At 33.6% G+C, this 16,872-nt stretch overlaps 1 protein-coding gene and 1 long non-coding RNA gene across 2 annotated transcripts; both read left to right on the top strand.

Annotated features, from left to right (window-relative positions):
- Positions 1-5,027: 5,027 nt before the first annotated feature.
- LOC132722859 (zinc finger protein 808-like) lies at positions 5,028-14,007 on the top strand. The gene is made up of 5 exons (XM_060707447.1): positions 5,028-5,080; positions 8,221-8,556; positions 9,323-9,494; positions 11,346-11,558; positions 12,535-14,007. Exons 2-5 carry the CDS (start codon positions 8,233-8,235, stop codon positions 13,785-13,787), a joined length of 1,962 nt encoding a protein of 653 aa, XP_060563430.1. The 5' UTR covers positions 5,028-5,080; positions 8,221-8,232; the 3' UTR covers positions 13,788-14,007.
- A 10-nt stretch (positions 14,008-14,017) lies between these two features.
- Positions 14,018-15,618, top strand: LOC132722869 (uncharacterized). The gene is made up of 2 exons (XR_009624670.1): positions 14,018-14,412; positions 14,455-15,618. It is a non-coding gene; the product is annotated as an uncharacterized LOC132722869 (long non-coding RNA).
- Positions 15,619-16,872: the final 1,254 nt, after the last annotated feature.

Raw genomic sequence — 16,872 nt, 5'->3', positions numbered from 1 at the left:
AATTTCCTTTAATCCAGTATTAACTGGATTATCACTCGCTATGCGACCCATATACAGCTTCCTTACGTCATCGTTTAAATCTTCAGGTTTCGGTAATCCATTTAAATATCTTACACAGTTCTTGAATTTATGGCTAGTTGCGTGACACCAGGTCATAAATTTTTCATCCAGAACAGCCTTGAATTCGTCTGCAATTTGTACCATCATATCCTTGCTAAATACCTTTACGACAACGGCGGCGATAGCAGTGCAAATGATTCTAGTTGGTAAAGAAACAAGTTTACCAACTTCGAGTAGCCCTTGTCCGGTGAATTTCATTAAAACCTTTATGTTTCTTACAGCAGGCGACTCGTTGTTCCTGTTTATGGGTGTATTAGCGCTTGCCATTCCGCGTTGCAGTCTCTCAGAAGTATCCATCTCGACCACTTGTTGAAGACTCTGGCGAAGTTCGTGTCTTTGCTCCAAAGACAGGTCTGACGACTCTCCGTCAATGTCATTTATGACTGACTGCAAATCTGGTAACATTGCACTGCTTGTAGATTGTTTTCCAATCAGGCTTATTTAATTTGCCTTTAGATAGATAACAAGAAGATTAGAATACAATTTTAATATTCCACAAATTTGCATATATCGACAATATAAATTACAGCACTCTCTTAGCAGCTAGTTCAATATACATGTACTATCGTTTCTCCGGCGGTAAGGATTGAATACGTGACAGATGCGAAAAAGCAATAATAATGTGAGATAAATGACACGCTCCCGCTCAAGATTGCTATGATATCAGTTGTATGCGGTTACTATGATAACGCATTAGCATCTATGCATCAATAAATCTACATATATTTTGAACTAAAAATAGATGGGTTTTTCTGAAGGGGGGATAACTTGCAAGAACAATCAGACATGATTTTCTATCACACACACACGAAGGCACGCGCCAACTCTCGCCTATATTTTTAAATAAAAAAACTATTTTTTTTAATCAACTTTTTTCCGTATTTTATAAATCCGAAATGATGCTCGGATACTAATATTAATGATACTAGGGAAGATCATTAAGCATTTGGTTTTACAAATAACCCTAGATTGTTGCCGTACACACCTACACATATAAATTGAAGTGCCTGTATTCACAAACAATAACTCTCTCTTCCCATTGGTATGTGCGGCACAAGGCATCGGATGAAGAGATTAAGGGGGCACGACTTAGATTGTATGAAGTTGCCGGTGTCCTGAGTGGCTATACAAAGTTAGCAGGGACGACAAGGAAATAATTATTGTGCTAGGGTGCATGGGCCTCTAGCACAGAGAGTGGCGGGCTGAAAGGCACGCAGGCCCTTAAATTTTTCTGGCATAACAACCCTTGTTATATTGACTCAGGTTAGTGTACATTCAGGTTATCATTTACTGCCGTACAGTGACCAATTTTTGACTCGAAATTCATATCTATGGCTAATACTCCTGGTAATTTCATGAAGGTAAATTCTCACCCATTGCATTACACACCGGTCTCTCAAATATCGATATCAATAAGACCGGAGTACACAATGAATTATCACCACTTAATTTGTGCTTCAAAATTAAACCTTCCTCGGGAATGAAAAAAAATTAGTAATATTACACCTTCTCACCATAAGGGCGGAGCTACGGTTTCTACCGAAACCTCTCCTCACTGGTGTCCCCGTAATGTACTACCGCTAACGGTGAGTCAATAGCGATTACCTTATGAGCATGACTGGTGACATGTCCGGGGTCCGTACTCGACAGCACCATGTACAGCTGTTGTTTGTGTCCTCAACGGGCGGATGGACCCTTGTGTATTAAACATAGACTACAGACATACACAAACAATAAAGTTCTATTTGTATTATACAAGTTTTATTCGGTATGAAATTGTAACAAAACCAAACAAAAGGACATAATTCTGCCAAAAATGAATCACAAAACCCCACGACAATATGCGTCACGGTACTTGGTGACACTAGCTATTTCTGTAAAAAAATGGTTAAATCTCTTGAGCAAAATCAGACTTATTTACAGTTCCGTAAAAATATAAGAGATGCGCACATAATAAGGGATCGCGAATTGTATTCGCCCACCTAGCCTACTTTCACGAAAGTTAGATGGAGGAGTCCAGTACGAAAATGATTAGTGCATGAATATCACGGCGGTGGAACCCCATATATGGATCTCAAAAATGGGCATCGGTAAAAGATATAAGTGAATTTTTTCCGCTGCTCCAGATGTGAAGCATAACACCAGATGTTACAGTGAAATTAAGTCAATCGTTATGCTTCACATCTGGAGCAGCGGAAATTCACGTATATTTTTTACCGATGCTCATTTCTGAGATCCATATGGGGGGTTCCACCCCGTGACCCGGAATATGTATTTATGCTGTAAATGGCTGAAATGATAAGAATTAAATCAGATCTATGTCTATCGTGGAAATGAATGTGTTTTGATATGATATATACAAATAAAAATATGCATATTGTTTCAGTTAGATAACTTGCACGTTTGTACGGTGGAAAAAGAAATTAAAGAACGAACGCATACGAAAGGGATTGTGTTCATTATGTTCTGAAATGTCATTTAAAATGGTTTGCACAAAAACGATTGTAAGAACAAATGTTCGATGAACTTTTGTGCAGAAAAAAAGAAAGGTACATGTACATGAATACGAAATAACCTAATTAATGCATCTATTATGTCCATATACATGCTACGAAAAAAATGCATTTCTATCAAAGTTGATTGAAAACATACCGTACGTATTTTCTAATAAAATTATGCACGTGCATGAGTGCCCTATGATAGGGGAATAGTTTGAAGCGTGAGCGTGTTAGAATAATTGACATACAAATGAAAACTTTTATATACAGTATTACATTTATTTTTAATTATTCAATTAACCCTTTACCTCATATATACGCGAAAGAACGCACTTTCGACCCCCCCCCCTTTTAGGCCTCAAATAGTGAAAAAATGTCCTATTTGGGCCCCAAACACATGTTTTCGTTTCGGAAATGTTGCTAAAAAAATGAGCACTTTTTCGGCGCCGCCCCCCATCCAAAAGATACATCAGGGGGTTGCCAGAAGGGGGATGTGCCCCCTTCTGTTTGGGGGGTTTGAAGGGGGCGAAGTCCCCCTCATCGCCAAGAAAATTTTGGACTTGTGAGAGGCTAAAAATGACCCCAGGTCGATCATAATGTAACGTGTAACCAACGCTGAAAAGCCTTTGACTCTATCTCAATCCCTTGAGAAGTTGCAGCACTTTGAAATAAATTTTGATGGAAAAAAATCGAGGCAAAATAGTGATTTTTGGCAATTTTGAGATGTCCCCTCGTTGCCATGGTAACAGGAAATTTAAGACTGAGCATGTCGTTACAAAGGCAATGGTCCAGTCAACATTTGTGCCAAGTTTGATTAGTATTGAAGCATTTTTCATAGTTTCATAGCAGTTTGAACTTGTAACAGGAGGCTTTTCAGTGAAAACGGCCATTTTTCACAATATGCTCATGGGGGAAAGGAAAGGGTTAACTAAAAAAATTATAAGTGTTACAAAACAACAATTTTTCACCAAAATTAGGTGAAAGACCACATGTTAACATGGAAAAACTAGTTTTTAGGTGATTCTAAAGTTTTTCATAATTTTTGTTAAGAAAAATTATATTGTAACAAAAAAAACGATCTATTTCAATTTTGTTTGCACTAAAGACATTTTCAGTTTTATATGGTGGCTGATTTGTGCCATTTGTATTTTCGTCCCGCGACCCCGCCAAGCGAAAAGTCGAGAATTAACAAGTTAAAATGGCGGGGTCGCGGAGCGAAAACACGCTAATTAGCGGGGGCGCGCGGCGAAGTTTAATAATAAAACTTCGTCCCGCGAGGGCGCGGAGCGAGAAATAAGAAATAAAACGGCGGGGGCGCGGGGCGAAGTTTAATAAAATAAAACTTCGGGGCGCGTCCCCGCTAATTAGCGTGTTTTCGTCCCGCGACCCCGCCAAGCGAAAAGTCGAGAATTTACAAGTTTAAATGGCGGGAACGCGGAGCGAAAACAGGCTTATTAGCGGGGGCGCGCGGCGAAGTTTAACAAATAAAACTTCGCCCCGCGAGGGCGCGGAGCGAGAATTAAGAAATAAAACGGCGGGGGCGCGGGGCGAAGTTTAATGAAATAAAACTTCTCCCCGCGCTCCCACTAATTAGCGTGTTTTCGTCCCGCGACCCCGCCAAGCGAAAAGTCGAGAATTAACAAATTAAAATGGCGGTGCCGCGGGGCGAAAACACGAATGGCACAAATCAGCCACCATAGTTTTAGGCAGGAAAAATATATAATACATGTACATGTATATATACAAGTTCGTACGTCTATGTTTAAAGTAATTCGTCGTTCAAAGATTCAATACATGCAAAGATTAAAATATAATGTATGAAGAGTCTTATATTTTTGTTCATGAAATTGAAAAATAAAAGTTCATGTTAAAACCAAAACTGTATATGTATATGAAATATCACGTCATGAAAATTAACGTGTCACGAAAATAAAATGCTGCTTTTCGAAATATATCGATGTTAATTCTACATGCACTTGGTCTAAACAGCTTACTTGCATGGCTATCAAAATTAAATAAATGTTTGAACAATTAATGAAGATTCGATTTTGAACAAAAAGTTTACGAAGTAAACACCGGATTGTGAAAAAAATAAGATGACTGATGCGAAAATTATTAAATGGTGCTTATTTTCTAAAATGTCTTTAACCATGTATAGTGTTTGCATAAATCTGTAAATCTGTTGATTTGGACTATCTTTAAATAGGGATTCCAATTCTCTACATTTTAAGTATACTATTCTTTAGTATACTTCTGCATATTTCTTCATTGTCATAATAGAGGACCGGAAGAATACTATTTTATAATGTTTGTATAAGGCTTTCTTATGACAGTTCTTAATAACTGTCAAAGGTACGATATTTAAAAGTGCGAATGTTTTGATCGAGCTATTGTCTCCCTTGCATAGTCGCGTCCCTCGCCATTTGCATCGCCGGACACGGAAGAATTATTTCCTAGAAAAAGTAATGTTTTGCTTTTAGGCAAAAATTAATGTTTAAAATATGACCATCAATCTGTTAAGTCATCTAAGTGGCATGTTATGGGTTCAATAATTTACATGCCCTCCTTCAGATTTCCACAGGAAATGTTAAAATGTAAAACCGTGGTTAAACTGGAAAATTTCGGATATGGACTAGAAAGCGGATATGCCCTGAAAATATTCTTGTTTCTTTCAAAAACACTTCACGACTTTTTATTCAAATGGTTACTCAGTAAATGTTTTAAATTCAAGAAACAGTAATAAACTGCATATAAATTTATTTGTTTGCTAGTTTTGTCAAATTAGGAGATTGTATTTAATTAAAATGAAAAGTAGGTTGTGTATTTGTAATATTTAAAGCTGTATATCGAATAAATTTCACTAAAACGAGGCTGTTATATTAGATTAAACTAGGCAAATATATCCAGAAAGGGAAGTTCTTTCAAAGCTTGGCAAATAGTCCTGCCAGGAGAAAAATTACCTGCCAAAACATAGGAGTTTTGAGATGTTCATAGTTAAATTGACGTCAAATATATTGATGCGCAAAAGGTTGATTCTGTGATATTTTTATACTGGGTCAGAATTTCTACATGAAAGCTCAAGGCCAAAGCTTTATCAAACACATTGATATTCCCAGCAGCTAACAATGAGAATTGTATTCCATGGATAATTAGATGAACTTTCATCATAATACTACTTCCTGCAGTAATTGGGCTGTTATGTTACAGTGTACATGTGAACGCAATGTCTATTGAATCAAATACTGGAAATATAATCCTGTTTATACAAACAAGTGCAAAATTTGTTTCCATTTATTAAATCAATTTTAGCTTGAGTATTGACTCGCCCAGTTGTGGGCGTCGCACTTTGATTTAGTTATTAGGTGCAAGTTGATTGAGCATTAAAGCCCTTGACTCTAACCTAGATTTTTACAGAAATATGACCCTTTTTGGACTTGGAAAAATCTACATTATCAAAGCTCTTGTTTTACTTTCAAACACTGAGAATAGTTGAGCACTCTGTCCGTCCGACAGCTCTTGGTTTTATAGAATTGATGTAAATGTTAAAGAATCTTAGAATGCATAATTTCTTAAGGTAACAATAATAATTACCAACACGCTAAATCAGATGAAACCTAATTTGTTACATTTCAAAAAGGTGTTTAAATGATGAATTGAAAGTGGGCTGTAAATCTGTTTCTTTGCAACTGCTACTCAAGCAATATCAAGATGCTGAGCACTGACTTTAATTTGATGTACACACAGGGTTCGACATTAACGGGATTCCGAGGATCCCAAAAAGTCGGGAGAAATCTCTGTGATTCCTAGCTGGGGATTCCGTTGGGATCCTTGAAAAATTGCTGTGTAAATTTTTTAAATTGTCTGAATTAATATCATTGAATCACAAATATTCAAGAAAAGTGTTAAAAAAGACTGGCACAACTGCAAGGTTCAAGAAAGACAAGAAAAATCCCGCCGGTAAAATCTACGCTCTCGTATCATGTACGCCAGTTTTCCTTTGTGCAGTGACTGCTATCAACTCATTTGCGATATATAATGAAAAATATTTTGGCTAAAGAAACATTCTTGAATAATTTTATATCATCCATTGACTTCATAGTATTAAGTTGTGAAAATTCAAAAAAGAAATGTAAATTAATTATCGTATAATTATTACACAAGCGGTGTGTACTTCAAATATGTGCTGATCGGCGTTGCCGGCGATAGCTACGAAGTCAACAAGTGTTTGTTGTTGTCATGGACTTGCAGCAACTTTTTATTTTTAAAAATGAAATCATTTGAAGGTACCCTACTTGTAATGCATACAAAACTTTTTTCTCAGTAAAAAATTAACAAAATATTTAATTTACAACAATCTAGTATGGGATATTTCCTTTTAAACAAAAAAAGTTTACAGTAAGCTGAAAATCACTTATTTTTTTAAAGTGATCATAATTAAACATTTCTTTTAAATGACACAATAGTAGTTATCCACACCAGAACTTACTGGAATATTGAGCCTAATCATTACCTGTAATTTTTTAAAGATCTACAGATCATAAGTGGGCTCTATTTCAGTGAACCCTAGGCTATCTGGGAAAATGTTTCCCCAGTTCATACTTAACTTTAAAAGTTCAAATCCTAAGTCCCATTGCCCAGTCACTTGCATTATACCTTCATTTACAGAAACTGGTTCACAATTATCAACACCAAGGAGAAAACAGGATTTAGCAAAATTTGTATTTTCAAATCGAACTCTTGTTCATTGAGCTTAATGTTATTCTGTTTCCGTGCATGTAAAAATGTATTAATTTATCTTATCGGTCCAATTATATATATATATATATATACTAGTAAACACTTTGAAACACTTTTAAAACTTTAAACAGCAATATTTCCAGAGGACTTTTAAACTACATTTTCTGCATCTGAAACAAGGAAATATATATCCTGTATGTGGTCTTAAAAAAAAGAATTTGAAATCGGATTGCTGGACTCCCTTGTTATTCTTCGCCTTCATATTTTACTATTTTGATCTGAGGAATCCCTGACATTTAGGAGGAATCCCTGAATTAAATCTTACTTAGGGATTCCTATGGGATCCCTTGTAAAAACAGTAAGTGTCGAACCCTCATTACTTAGCCATTTACTGTTTGGCATTAATTTTTACATATAAATTTACATGGTCATTGAGATCTTTGTGTAGGACTACTGCCAAATATGGTAATTTTGACCGATTCAAGGTGTTTACCGTGTAAACTTGCTAATAAAAATACAGTCCTGTGTCATTTAAATTGTGCTTAGTAATTTTGTACCTTTAAAATGGCAATGGAACCACAAACGTGATCACTGATGAATCATGATAATTTGATATGTTAATTGCTGTCAATTAGCAATACCAAATTTAGTTTTGTAGTTTATTGACAAGCACAAAGTGTTACATAAACATGGTATGGTAATGAAAAACACAGCAAAGTCATTTTTGCTTTGATGTTCAAACTTGGCAAAGTTCCAAAACTTTAGGTGAATTTGTCACTCAGAAATTGGCCAGTTGTAAGAGATCTTGAGTTGAAGTTAATTTTTCATAATGGCTTGTTACTATTAGATTTCTGAATATTTTCAGGGAATATCTAGGATGGATGGCTACCCTGCTACAAATACGGCATCCTTCAATGGGCAGATAGGCAACTCAATTGGACCAATCAAATTTGAAAGTGAGCCCTACCATTACGATGTCAGCAACAACAACCATAATTATGGATACGACGGTTCAGGGACTTATGGGCACGTACCCTTTCAGCCAACCGGATTTCAGTATACACCAGGAACTCAGCCTCAGGGGACACTTCAGACCAATGCTCAAACCCCTAATCTTTATAACAACCAACCCTTAAACCAGTCCTCTTTACCTGTGGCAGTAAATGGAGATAGTAAATACATTACTCCCAAGAAACCCATGGTAAAAATGTTCTTCATTGCTAGAGCTGTCATTGATTTAATCAGAAGTATTTAGAAATATATCAATATCGGACAACAATATTTTGATGATACATCAATATACCAAGTATTAGTTATCTACAGTACACTTTTATATCTGTTTTATAATTTTTGTAAAATGCTTGCCATGTGCATAAAATTAGGGTGTGTAAAGTTTATGAATGCCCTATGCATATTTTTTTCTGGCCATACTTTGTCATCACTGCTATAAACAAAATAATAAATAAAATCCAAAAAGAAACAAGGGCATAGTTTAAAACATGTCTTTTTTTGACAGGGCACCTGGTTCTGTGTATGTTTTTGTTGAATTTTCATCATTTCTAGACATTTTATTAATTAGCTGAAATTATCACTGTTTCAAACATTTATCAATAATCAAGCCACAAAAACTATCCACCATACATGAATATCGATTTCATTGATGACAGCTCTATCCTCACACACATGTATTCTGTATTGTATTTTTTTTAATATTTAAGTTTAGTTAATAATGTATGTTCTTTTAATCTTAATTGTTAAACAAATTTTTGCAGTGTATGACTATGTTATTCTTTTTTAAGTCCTTCACCTGTAACTAACCAGTGCTGATGTCTCATTTTAATAGGCTTATAACTTAAAGTTAAGTACCTTTTCTTATTATCCAAAAGGTTTTTGATCTAGGGTTTGTTTGCCCTAAAGTAAAGGTCCATTCCTATCTGTTATAATATTTATTTACGACATGTTTGCAGAATTCCAGCACGGAGCACCACTGTGATATATGTGACAAGGTGTTCAGCTCGAGTGCCAGCATGAGACGACATCGAGAAATTCACACAGGCATGAAAAAATTCTCGTGTGAACTTTGTGGGAACAGTTACACCCAAAAACACAACCTTACAAAGCACATGCGAGTGCATACAGGTTTGTAGCTTGAATATTTTCAACCATTGCTCTTTTCCAGTCCTTTGATTAACAAGGCAAGCTTTAAACATGGAACATCTGTTGTTAAATTAAAGGAATTAATTATTTGAGGGTTTTTTGACATGACTGGACTGGAAATATTATTTTGACAAATGTGTACTGTACTATTTGATGAAGGTTTTAATTGTAAAAATGACCCAAAAATGAAAGCTTTTAACTTAAAAAGGTTTTCAATGTAATTGTGATTAATTATTTTACTATCTTTTGCATCTGTCCATTTTAAAAGTCCAGTTGAATTAAATGTTTTAACGTTCAGATTTCAGAATTCTATTTGTTACCCTGATTTTAACACAGTGATTTGGTTATATCTTGGTGGTCAATTGACATAACAAACTTTCCTTGATAAATAACTAGTAATTACCCATTTCTCTGTATGTGACCAAATAATAAACACACATGATTTTTGATAGGCCAATGAGAGACAAATAACAATTACCTTATTACGCTCTATTTCCAAGATCAAATGTCATGGAGAAATCTAGCCTTGCCTGATGGTCAAAACCAGCGAGTGATCCCATATATGAGTGGTTATTGTAATGGATTTGGATTTTGTAATCTGAGGATCTCTTGTTTTGTTGGTTCAAATACTGTGACTGTCAAAGGCAAGCCGTTGTTTCCTTGAGCAAGAAACATTACACTTATTCACTCACACAGTCATTTCTCAGTACTGGTTTGTTCCAGAAGCATGATTCCAGAGTGTGTTTTTAAGCTTATAGCATCCTTCACAATCCAACTAAAATTATTTCTTAATAAATAAACCAGCAAGCCGATGGTTTACAAAGCCAACCCTCTTCCTATTAAGCTAAGTGGTTGGACCAGAATACTCATTGAAACCATGAATAAATGGTTGAATACAGATTTTTTTTTTTTATTTCAAGCAGTTTTACACAAATTCTGTATTATTGGTATATTTGATTTTCATCATATTCCGATTATTGTACATGTATAATGTCATGTCATATTTACATTGAAACTAAAACATATTTGACCAAGTTCAACACAAGAAAAAATGCAATGTTCGTGGTGAACACAAAATATTTATTTTTAAGATTATTATTGAAATGTTACTTATGTTGAAAATAAAGTATATCAGGCTACATATGTATGCAAGTTTTTATGATACAAATATTAACATCTTATTTGAGAACAAATCTAGTCAAATTCTATGTCAGTTAATTCAGTGAAAAAGGAAAGAGCAAAAAACATGTATTCCGTTATGATGTTATTTCAAGTTAATATGTTATGTACTAATGAAACGTTTGCATTAGATACATCACTACATGTTTGTATGGCTTGTTTTTAACTTTTACTGAATTCAAGAAGTTCAAGTTCAAATTTTATTTGCAAATCGGCAAATCCTTGCCTTTGGCAATACATACAAAACATATACATACATAGTTCTTGAAATATAGCACACATAACTACAAGATACATATATATATAAACATTTCAAATATCAGTATTCGTTTTTAAATTAACAAATAACAAAGTAGTGTTAATAATATTCATTAAATTTCGTCTCATTTATCAATTTGTTCCATGGTATAAGATCGTAAATCAAAAGCTTTGTTCCAAGTACTTAATTATCAGTAATAATCTATGTTTATTATTAGATGACATGATATAATAAAACTTATTCAGTGTGGGAAAAGATGCGTTACGAATAAAAAGTTTTCTTAAATCTGAATAAAATGGACAACAAAGCAGGAGAATACACATTGATAATTCTGTGTTTTGTTTTATTTTATCATCATGTTAATTATTATTATTATTGTTATTATAATAACACAGGTGAGAAGCCATACAAGTGCCATGTGTGTGACAAACTGTTCTACATTCATCATCATTTGAAGAACCACATGTTCCAGCATACAGGAGAATTACCGTTCCAGTGTGCCAAATGTAACAAACGCTTTAAACACAAGTTCAGGTATGAACGTCACTTACGGACACACGAGGAAGGAGGAAATACTGATGGAAGTGTCGCACAGACACCCCCATCATGTAAGTATTGTGTAAATTTTATCTTTTCATACCCTCATTGCTTAAGAGAGGTAAGTGGTGGGCTTACAGTTTTGCCCTTGTCTGCCAAGCTGTCAATCCAAAGACTTCACTAATCAGCGGACACATTACTAATTGATTTCATATCAGGTCTATATTGTAAAAAAAAAGTTGAAAGGCAAAAGTCTAAGGTCAGCAATGAAAAAAGAGGGTAGGTAAGAAAACCTCCATTTATTTTGGCGCGGTTTGAGATGTGATCTGAAAAGTACAAAATATTTGTAACATGCAAATACATTTAAACTTGTTACAGTGATTCTCTTTTCAATTTTCATAACAACCTGTGATTTTCCGAAGGGGAAAATATAGCACAATAAATCAGAAAAGGGGGAAAACCTGAAATCGAATTCCAACAACTGAGAATGAAATTTACCCACACATTTTATAAAATTTATAATTGCCATTCAATTTAACATACATGGATAGCAGAGGCTATCTATAGGGATAAATTTATTTACTAGCTGATATAAGTCAGTTGCTGTTGAGTCAAGGTTCTGGTGAAGAATGTGAACTGGGCATTTCAGGAGAAAATAAAGCATTTTTAGGGGAAGATTCATGTATACCTAGTTTTGGCTAGCGAACACAGCCTTTATGGGGCTGTAAAATATGGGGGAAAATCACTGATTTAACCGAGGCTACCAATGGAAAAGTATGAAAATGTTGTAAAGCTGCTTAATTGAATAGCCCACCATGGTCTACTTTGCAAAAACAAAACAAATGTTTTTTTCCCAATAACATTCTATTAAAGCAAGCTGTCCTACTGGACTGCTCTTTTATAATCATTTATTTTTATTTATTAACCTATTGAATCTTAAGAATAACTGAAACGTTCCTTTAAAAACAGAATTTTGAAAATGCATTTGTGCATCTTGTTTTATTTATCATTTTCCAAAATGGGTTTTTTCTTATTTTTCTGCTTTAGTAACAAGTGAGGATAATTCGATGAGTGAAGCTTGGAACAATAAGTCTGATGATGATGATGATGTTGACTATGATGCGTCACTTTACGACTCATTTGACGAAGAAGGGAACAAATATGATGAGCACGAATGTGAGGTCTGCCAGCAGATCTTCATTAGCAAGGAAAGCCTCGACAACCATTTCAAGCTGCAACATGCTGTCGATAGAGAATTCAAGTGCGACGACTGTAACAGTATTTTTCTTACTCGGGCCCACCTTGTCCGCCATCGACGCACTCACACTGGCGAGCAGATCTATGAGTGTGAAGAATGTAATGTTAGTTTCCGATGGAAGGTGAGTTTGCATATCCATATGAGAAGGCACAATAATGACTATAAACGGTTCGAGTGCACCATGTGTAACAAATATTTCCTTGCTAAGGAAAGTCTTAAGAAACACATGAATATGCATTTAGGTATGACTGCTCAGGAGCAAGATGATAGTGAACAAAAACACACTCCGAAAAATGAAAACAAAAATAACTCGGATGGAAAACAAAATGGTGGCAGTAAAAGCATTACCAGTCCAAAATCATCAACTCCAAAACAACCGCCCACATGTAAAACATGCCATAAAACATTCAGTTCTAATTCAAGTTTACGGAAGCATGAGTTCACCCATATGGATGTGAAACCTCATAAATGTGATCTCTGTAATGTGTCTTTCGCCCAGAAAATCCAGTTACGCCTTCATAATAAGAAACACAATGGTGGAAAAATGGATCCGCCATTGTTTTATCGTAAGAAGGAAAATCAGCCAAAGAAGGAATCGCCCGAGGAGTCTGATTCCAAATCTGAGGTTTCCGCATCAAAACGTAAATCTCCAACAAAAAGTTCATCGCCAGCTAAGATTTCCCCTGTACGCATCAAGATTGATAAATCCAAGATAATTCCAGAACGCAGGAACGCTCCAAGGAAAGCACGCAATATAATAAAAGAAGAAGTTGAAGACGAAGAAGAGGAAGAAGAAGGAGAGGCGGAAGAAGAAGAAGTAGTAGAAGATGAAGAAGAGGATGAAGAAGAAGAAGAGGAGGAAGAAGAAGAGGAAAGCAGCGAAGAAGAGAGTGAAGCTGAGAGCGAAACAGAAGAAGACATGGAACCAAAAAAATCACGCTGGGAAGGTTATCGATACCCTGTATGTGAAAACTGTCATCAGGTGTTCAAGAAAAGAAAAGCTTTATTGCGTCATCAGAGAAAATGTAAGAAACGAGAATAGCAACTGATACATTGATTTTAGCGAAGCCTGACAAGAAAAATTGTTGATCTTTTTTTTTCTCTCTTTTATTTTATAAGGAGTATACTTGTTTTTGGTTTTATGAAAAAATTCTTTCCTTGGAAGACAGGAATTATATTTTAAATGCATTTTAATAAGTTAGATGACTGGGCTTTATGCCAGCTGAATCATTTTCTCTGAAGAATGTTAAAAATATTTTCTCATGCTTTGACCTAATGAAAGCATAAAAATTGAGGAAAATGATAAGATTTTCTTATGAAAACTTTAAATGAAAGAATATGGAAAAACCTCTTTAATGAACATTTTGAATTAAAGAAAATTGACAGACCTCAATATGAAAATTGGAATTACTGAAAATGGTTAGACCTCTAAATGAAAATTTCAATTAAAGAAAATGGTTAGACCTCTTAATGAAAACTTTTGATTAAAGAATATAGTAAGATGTTTTTATGAAAACTTTGAAATAAAGAAAGTGGTCAGGCTTTGTAATGAACTATGACAAAAGTATGAGAAAAATTGTTTTTGTACAAGTTTCACATGCAGTACCATCTAAGCAAATATTTCACTGGGAAAGACTTTGCCCAGTATATGTAATTATTACTATCAGGTTGTTGCCATTTTGCCCAGTATATGTAATTATTACTATCAGGTTGTTGCCATAGAAACCTTTTGTTGTTGTTTGTCTCTTTTTTAGAAGATAAATACAGTGTATGTGGGCAGAGCATCACTTTTATAGATGTTTTTTTTTCTTCTTTCCTTTGTATATCTATACTTGTATATAATTGCGAAGAAAAATAACAAAACTGTGTATATTTTCTTGTTTACCTGTAAATAGCATTGGTTGAATTTCATTCCATTTATTTGAATTTTATATACCATGTTAAAAGTATAATGGTTTATCAGGTTTTTAATCCTTTTATAAATTTATTGTATGATATGTTAGAGAATATATATATGTAGATTTTATGAATCTGTTTTTCACAAGGGATATGAGACTTCTGTTGAATTTTACGAGGGCCGCTTTTGTGTATTTTTATGTTTGTCAAATCATCAATTTGTTTAGTTTTGACCACAGTTTGAATGAATTAAAAATTTTAGCATCAATTTTTATAAATTTTTAGTTTGAGTGAGGTAGGTCAAAGGCATTGATTTTAAAGGTCCTTTAAAATTATTGTTGTTCAAAGGTCGCACAGTTGTTTTTCTGTTGTCCTTTTGTAGAATTTTATTTGCACAGTAATAAAATGATGTATTTTATTAATGATGAAATAACATTTTTGATAAATTATCATTTAAAAGATCACATCACCATATTTGACCTCCTAATTTTGTGCTTAAATCTTCCTTTTTTTTCTTCTTTTTTTTCTCTTTGATTATGCTATATTGATTAAAATAATTTTTTAGCTTTTTCCATTCTGACATTATTTTTTTTTGTAGATTTTTTTCTCTACGCTGCCAGAGAGCCTGTTCAATAGTATTAGTATTGGCTTTCTCTAATTATTGTTTAAAACCATTTAGTCTTTTTTATTATTTTTGCAATGTTTAGTTTGTGTGTGCAAACTTGTTATGATTTTCTTTAGATGTGTATATTTGATTATATTGTACATGCGCTTTTTTATGTTTTATTTGCTTATCAAATTGTTTTTAAGCTTTTCCTAGAGCAATACAAATGTTTAGAATATATACACACATATGTATATATATAACATAATACATATATACACATATGTACATTCATATACACATATGTACATATGCTGATAGACATGAGTAAACTATGCAGTATTTTACGTAAAAAAAGATTTTATAACTTGTATATCTTGTTGTTGTTCTTGGCACAAATATATTATAATCGATGTAAATTTTTGTACCAGATCTATTTGTATATAAGATAAAAGAAATATATTTTGGCAGTCAATAGATTATTTTTTTTTTGCATATAAAAAAGAAGTAAAAGATAAAATATGAAATGTGCGCTAGCTGAAGACTGGAAAAGTAAAAACAAGTGTTAAAAAAAGGCGGATATGACATCTCATATCATTGACTTTATTGTCCCATTTTATACATGTAGAATCATTAAAAATATACATTTGTATTGAAAATTATTGAACAAGCGTTTTCATTGGAGGAAATATAAATTAGAATTTTAAAAGTATTTTTATAGATAAATCATTTACAAGCATTTTGTAATTTGTGGAAATTTTCTAACATGCATTTTCATTGGTGAAAATTTAAATAAGAATTGAGCAATTGTTTCATTTGTGGAAATTCTGTTTAATTTTTCATTTTTTTTCCAACTTATGACAAGTGCCTTCATGAGAAATCAAGGTAACTTTTTTACCTTTATTGTATTGGTCTTTTACCATTTGATTATTCGTAATTGCAGTTTTAGATTTATTGATATGCAAATGAATATGTAAATGTTTTACGTTAATATGCAAGTTAAAATAGAAAACATTTGTCCTTATTATGCAAATTAACTCGTGAATGTTTTACATTATATGCATTGATATGCTTATAAGCAACTACATATTCTACATTAATATGTAAACAAATATATGAATATTCTACATTAATATGCAAATGAATGAGTAAATATTATACAATAATATGCAAATGAATTACAACTCAAGAATCAATTAGGTAATTATGTAATATGTCACTTTTATATTTAGAATTGTATTTCTGGATATTATCTCATGGACAAAACAATCAAAATAAATGAATTAACCTTACTTAAATGTGACATTTAACTGTTTGAGCAATACTGGTATGTGTTAGGCCAGTTTGTATGTCCAAGGCGAAATTTCTTCGGCAAATTGTTGGGTGTCCTAAAATCTCAATTATTTGACTAGATTGGATTGTATGATCTGAAATAATTATAGGGCATTGTTATTAAACATTTGGATCTTCCTCAATGTGAATGATTGTTTCTTCAATGAGAGCTAAAATTGCAGGACTTTTGTAGTGAAATATTTTAACAAAGTTTCAATTTGTGATACCATGTTGCCTTACACAAAATATGTGATAAAATTGTACCATTTATTTAGTGCTGCTGTCAGAAAGTTGT

The sequence above is a fragment of the Ruditapes philippinarum genome, unplaced genomic scaffold (assembly GCF_026571515.1).
Source record: "Ruditapes philippinarum isolate M1 unplaced genomic scaffold, ASM2657151v2 ctg6318_1_1_1_1, whole genome shotgun sequence".
In the NCBI taxonomy this organism is placed as follows: domain Eukaryota; kingdom Metazoa; phylum Mollusca; class Bivalvia; order Venerida; family Veneridae; genus Ruditapes; species Ruditapes philippinarum.
Note: the sequence above shows the minus strand (reverse complement) of the source record. Positions and strands in the feature narration are given on the sequence as shown.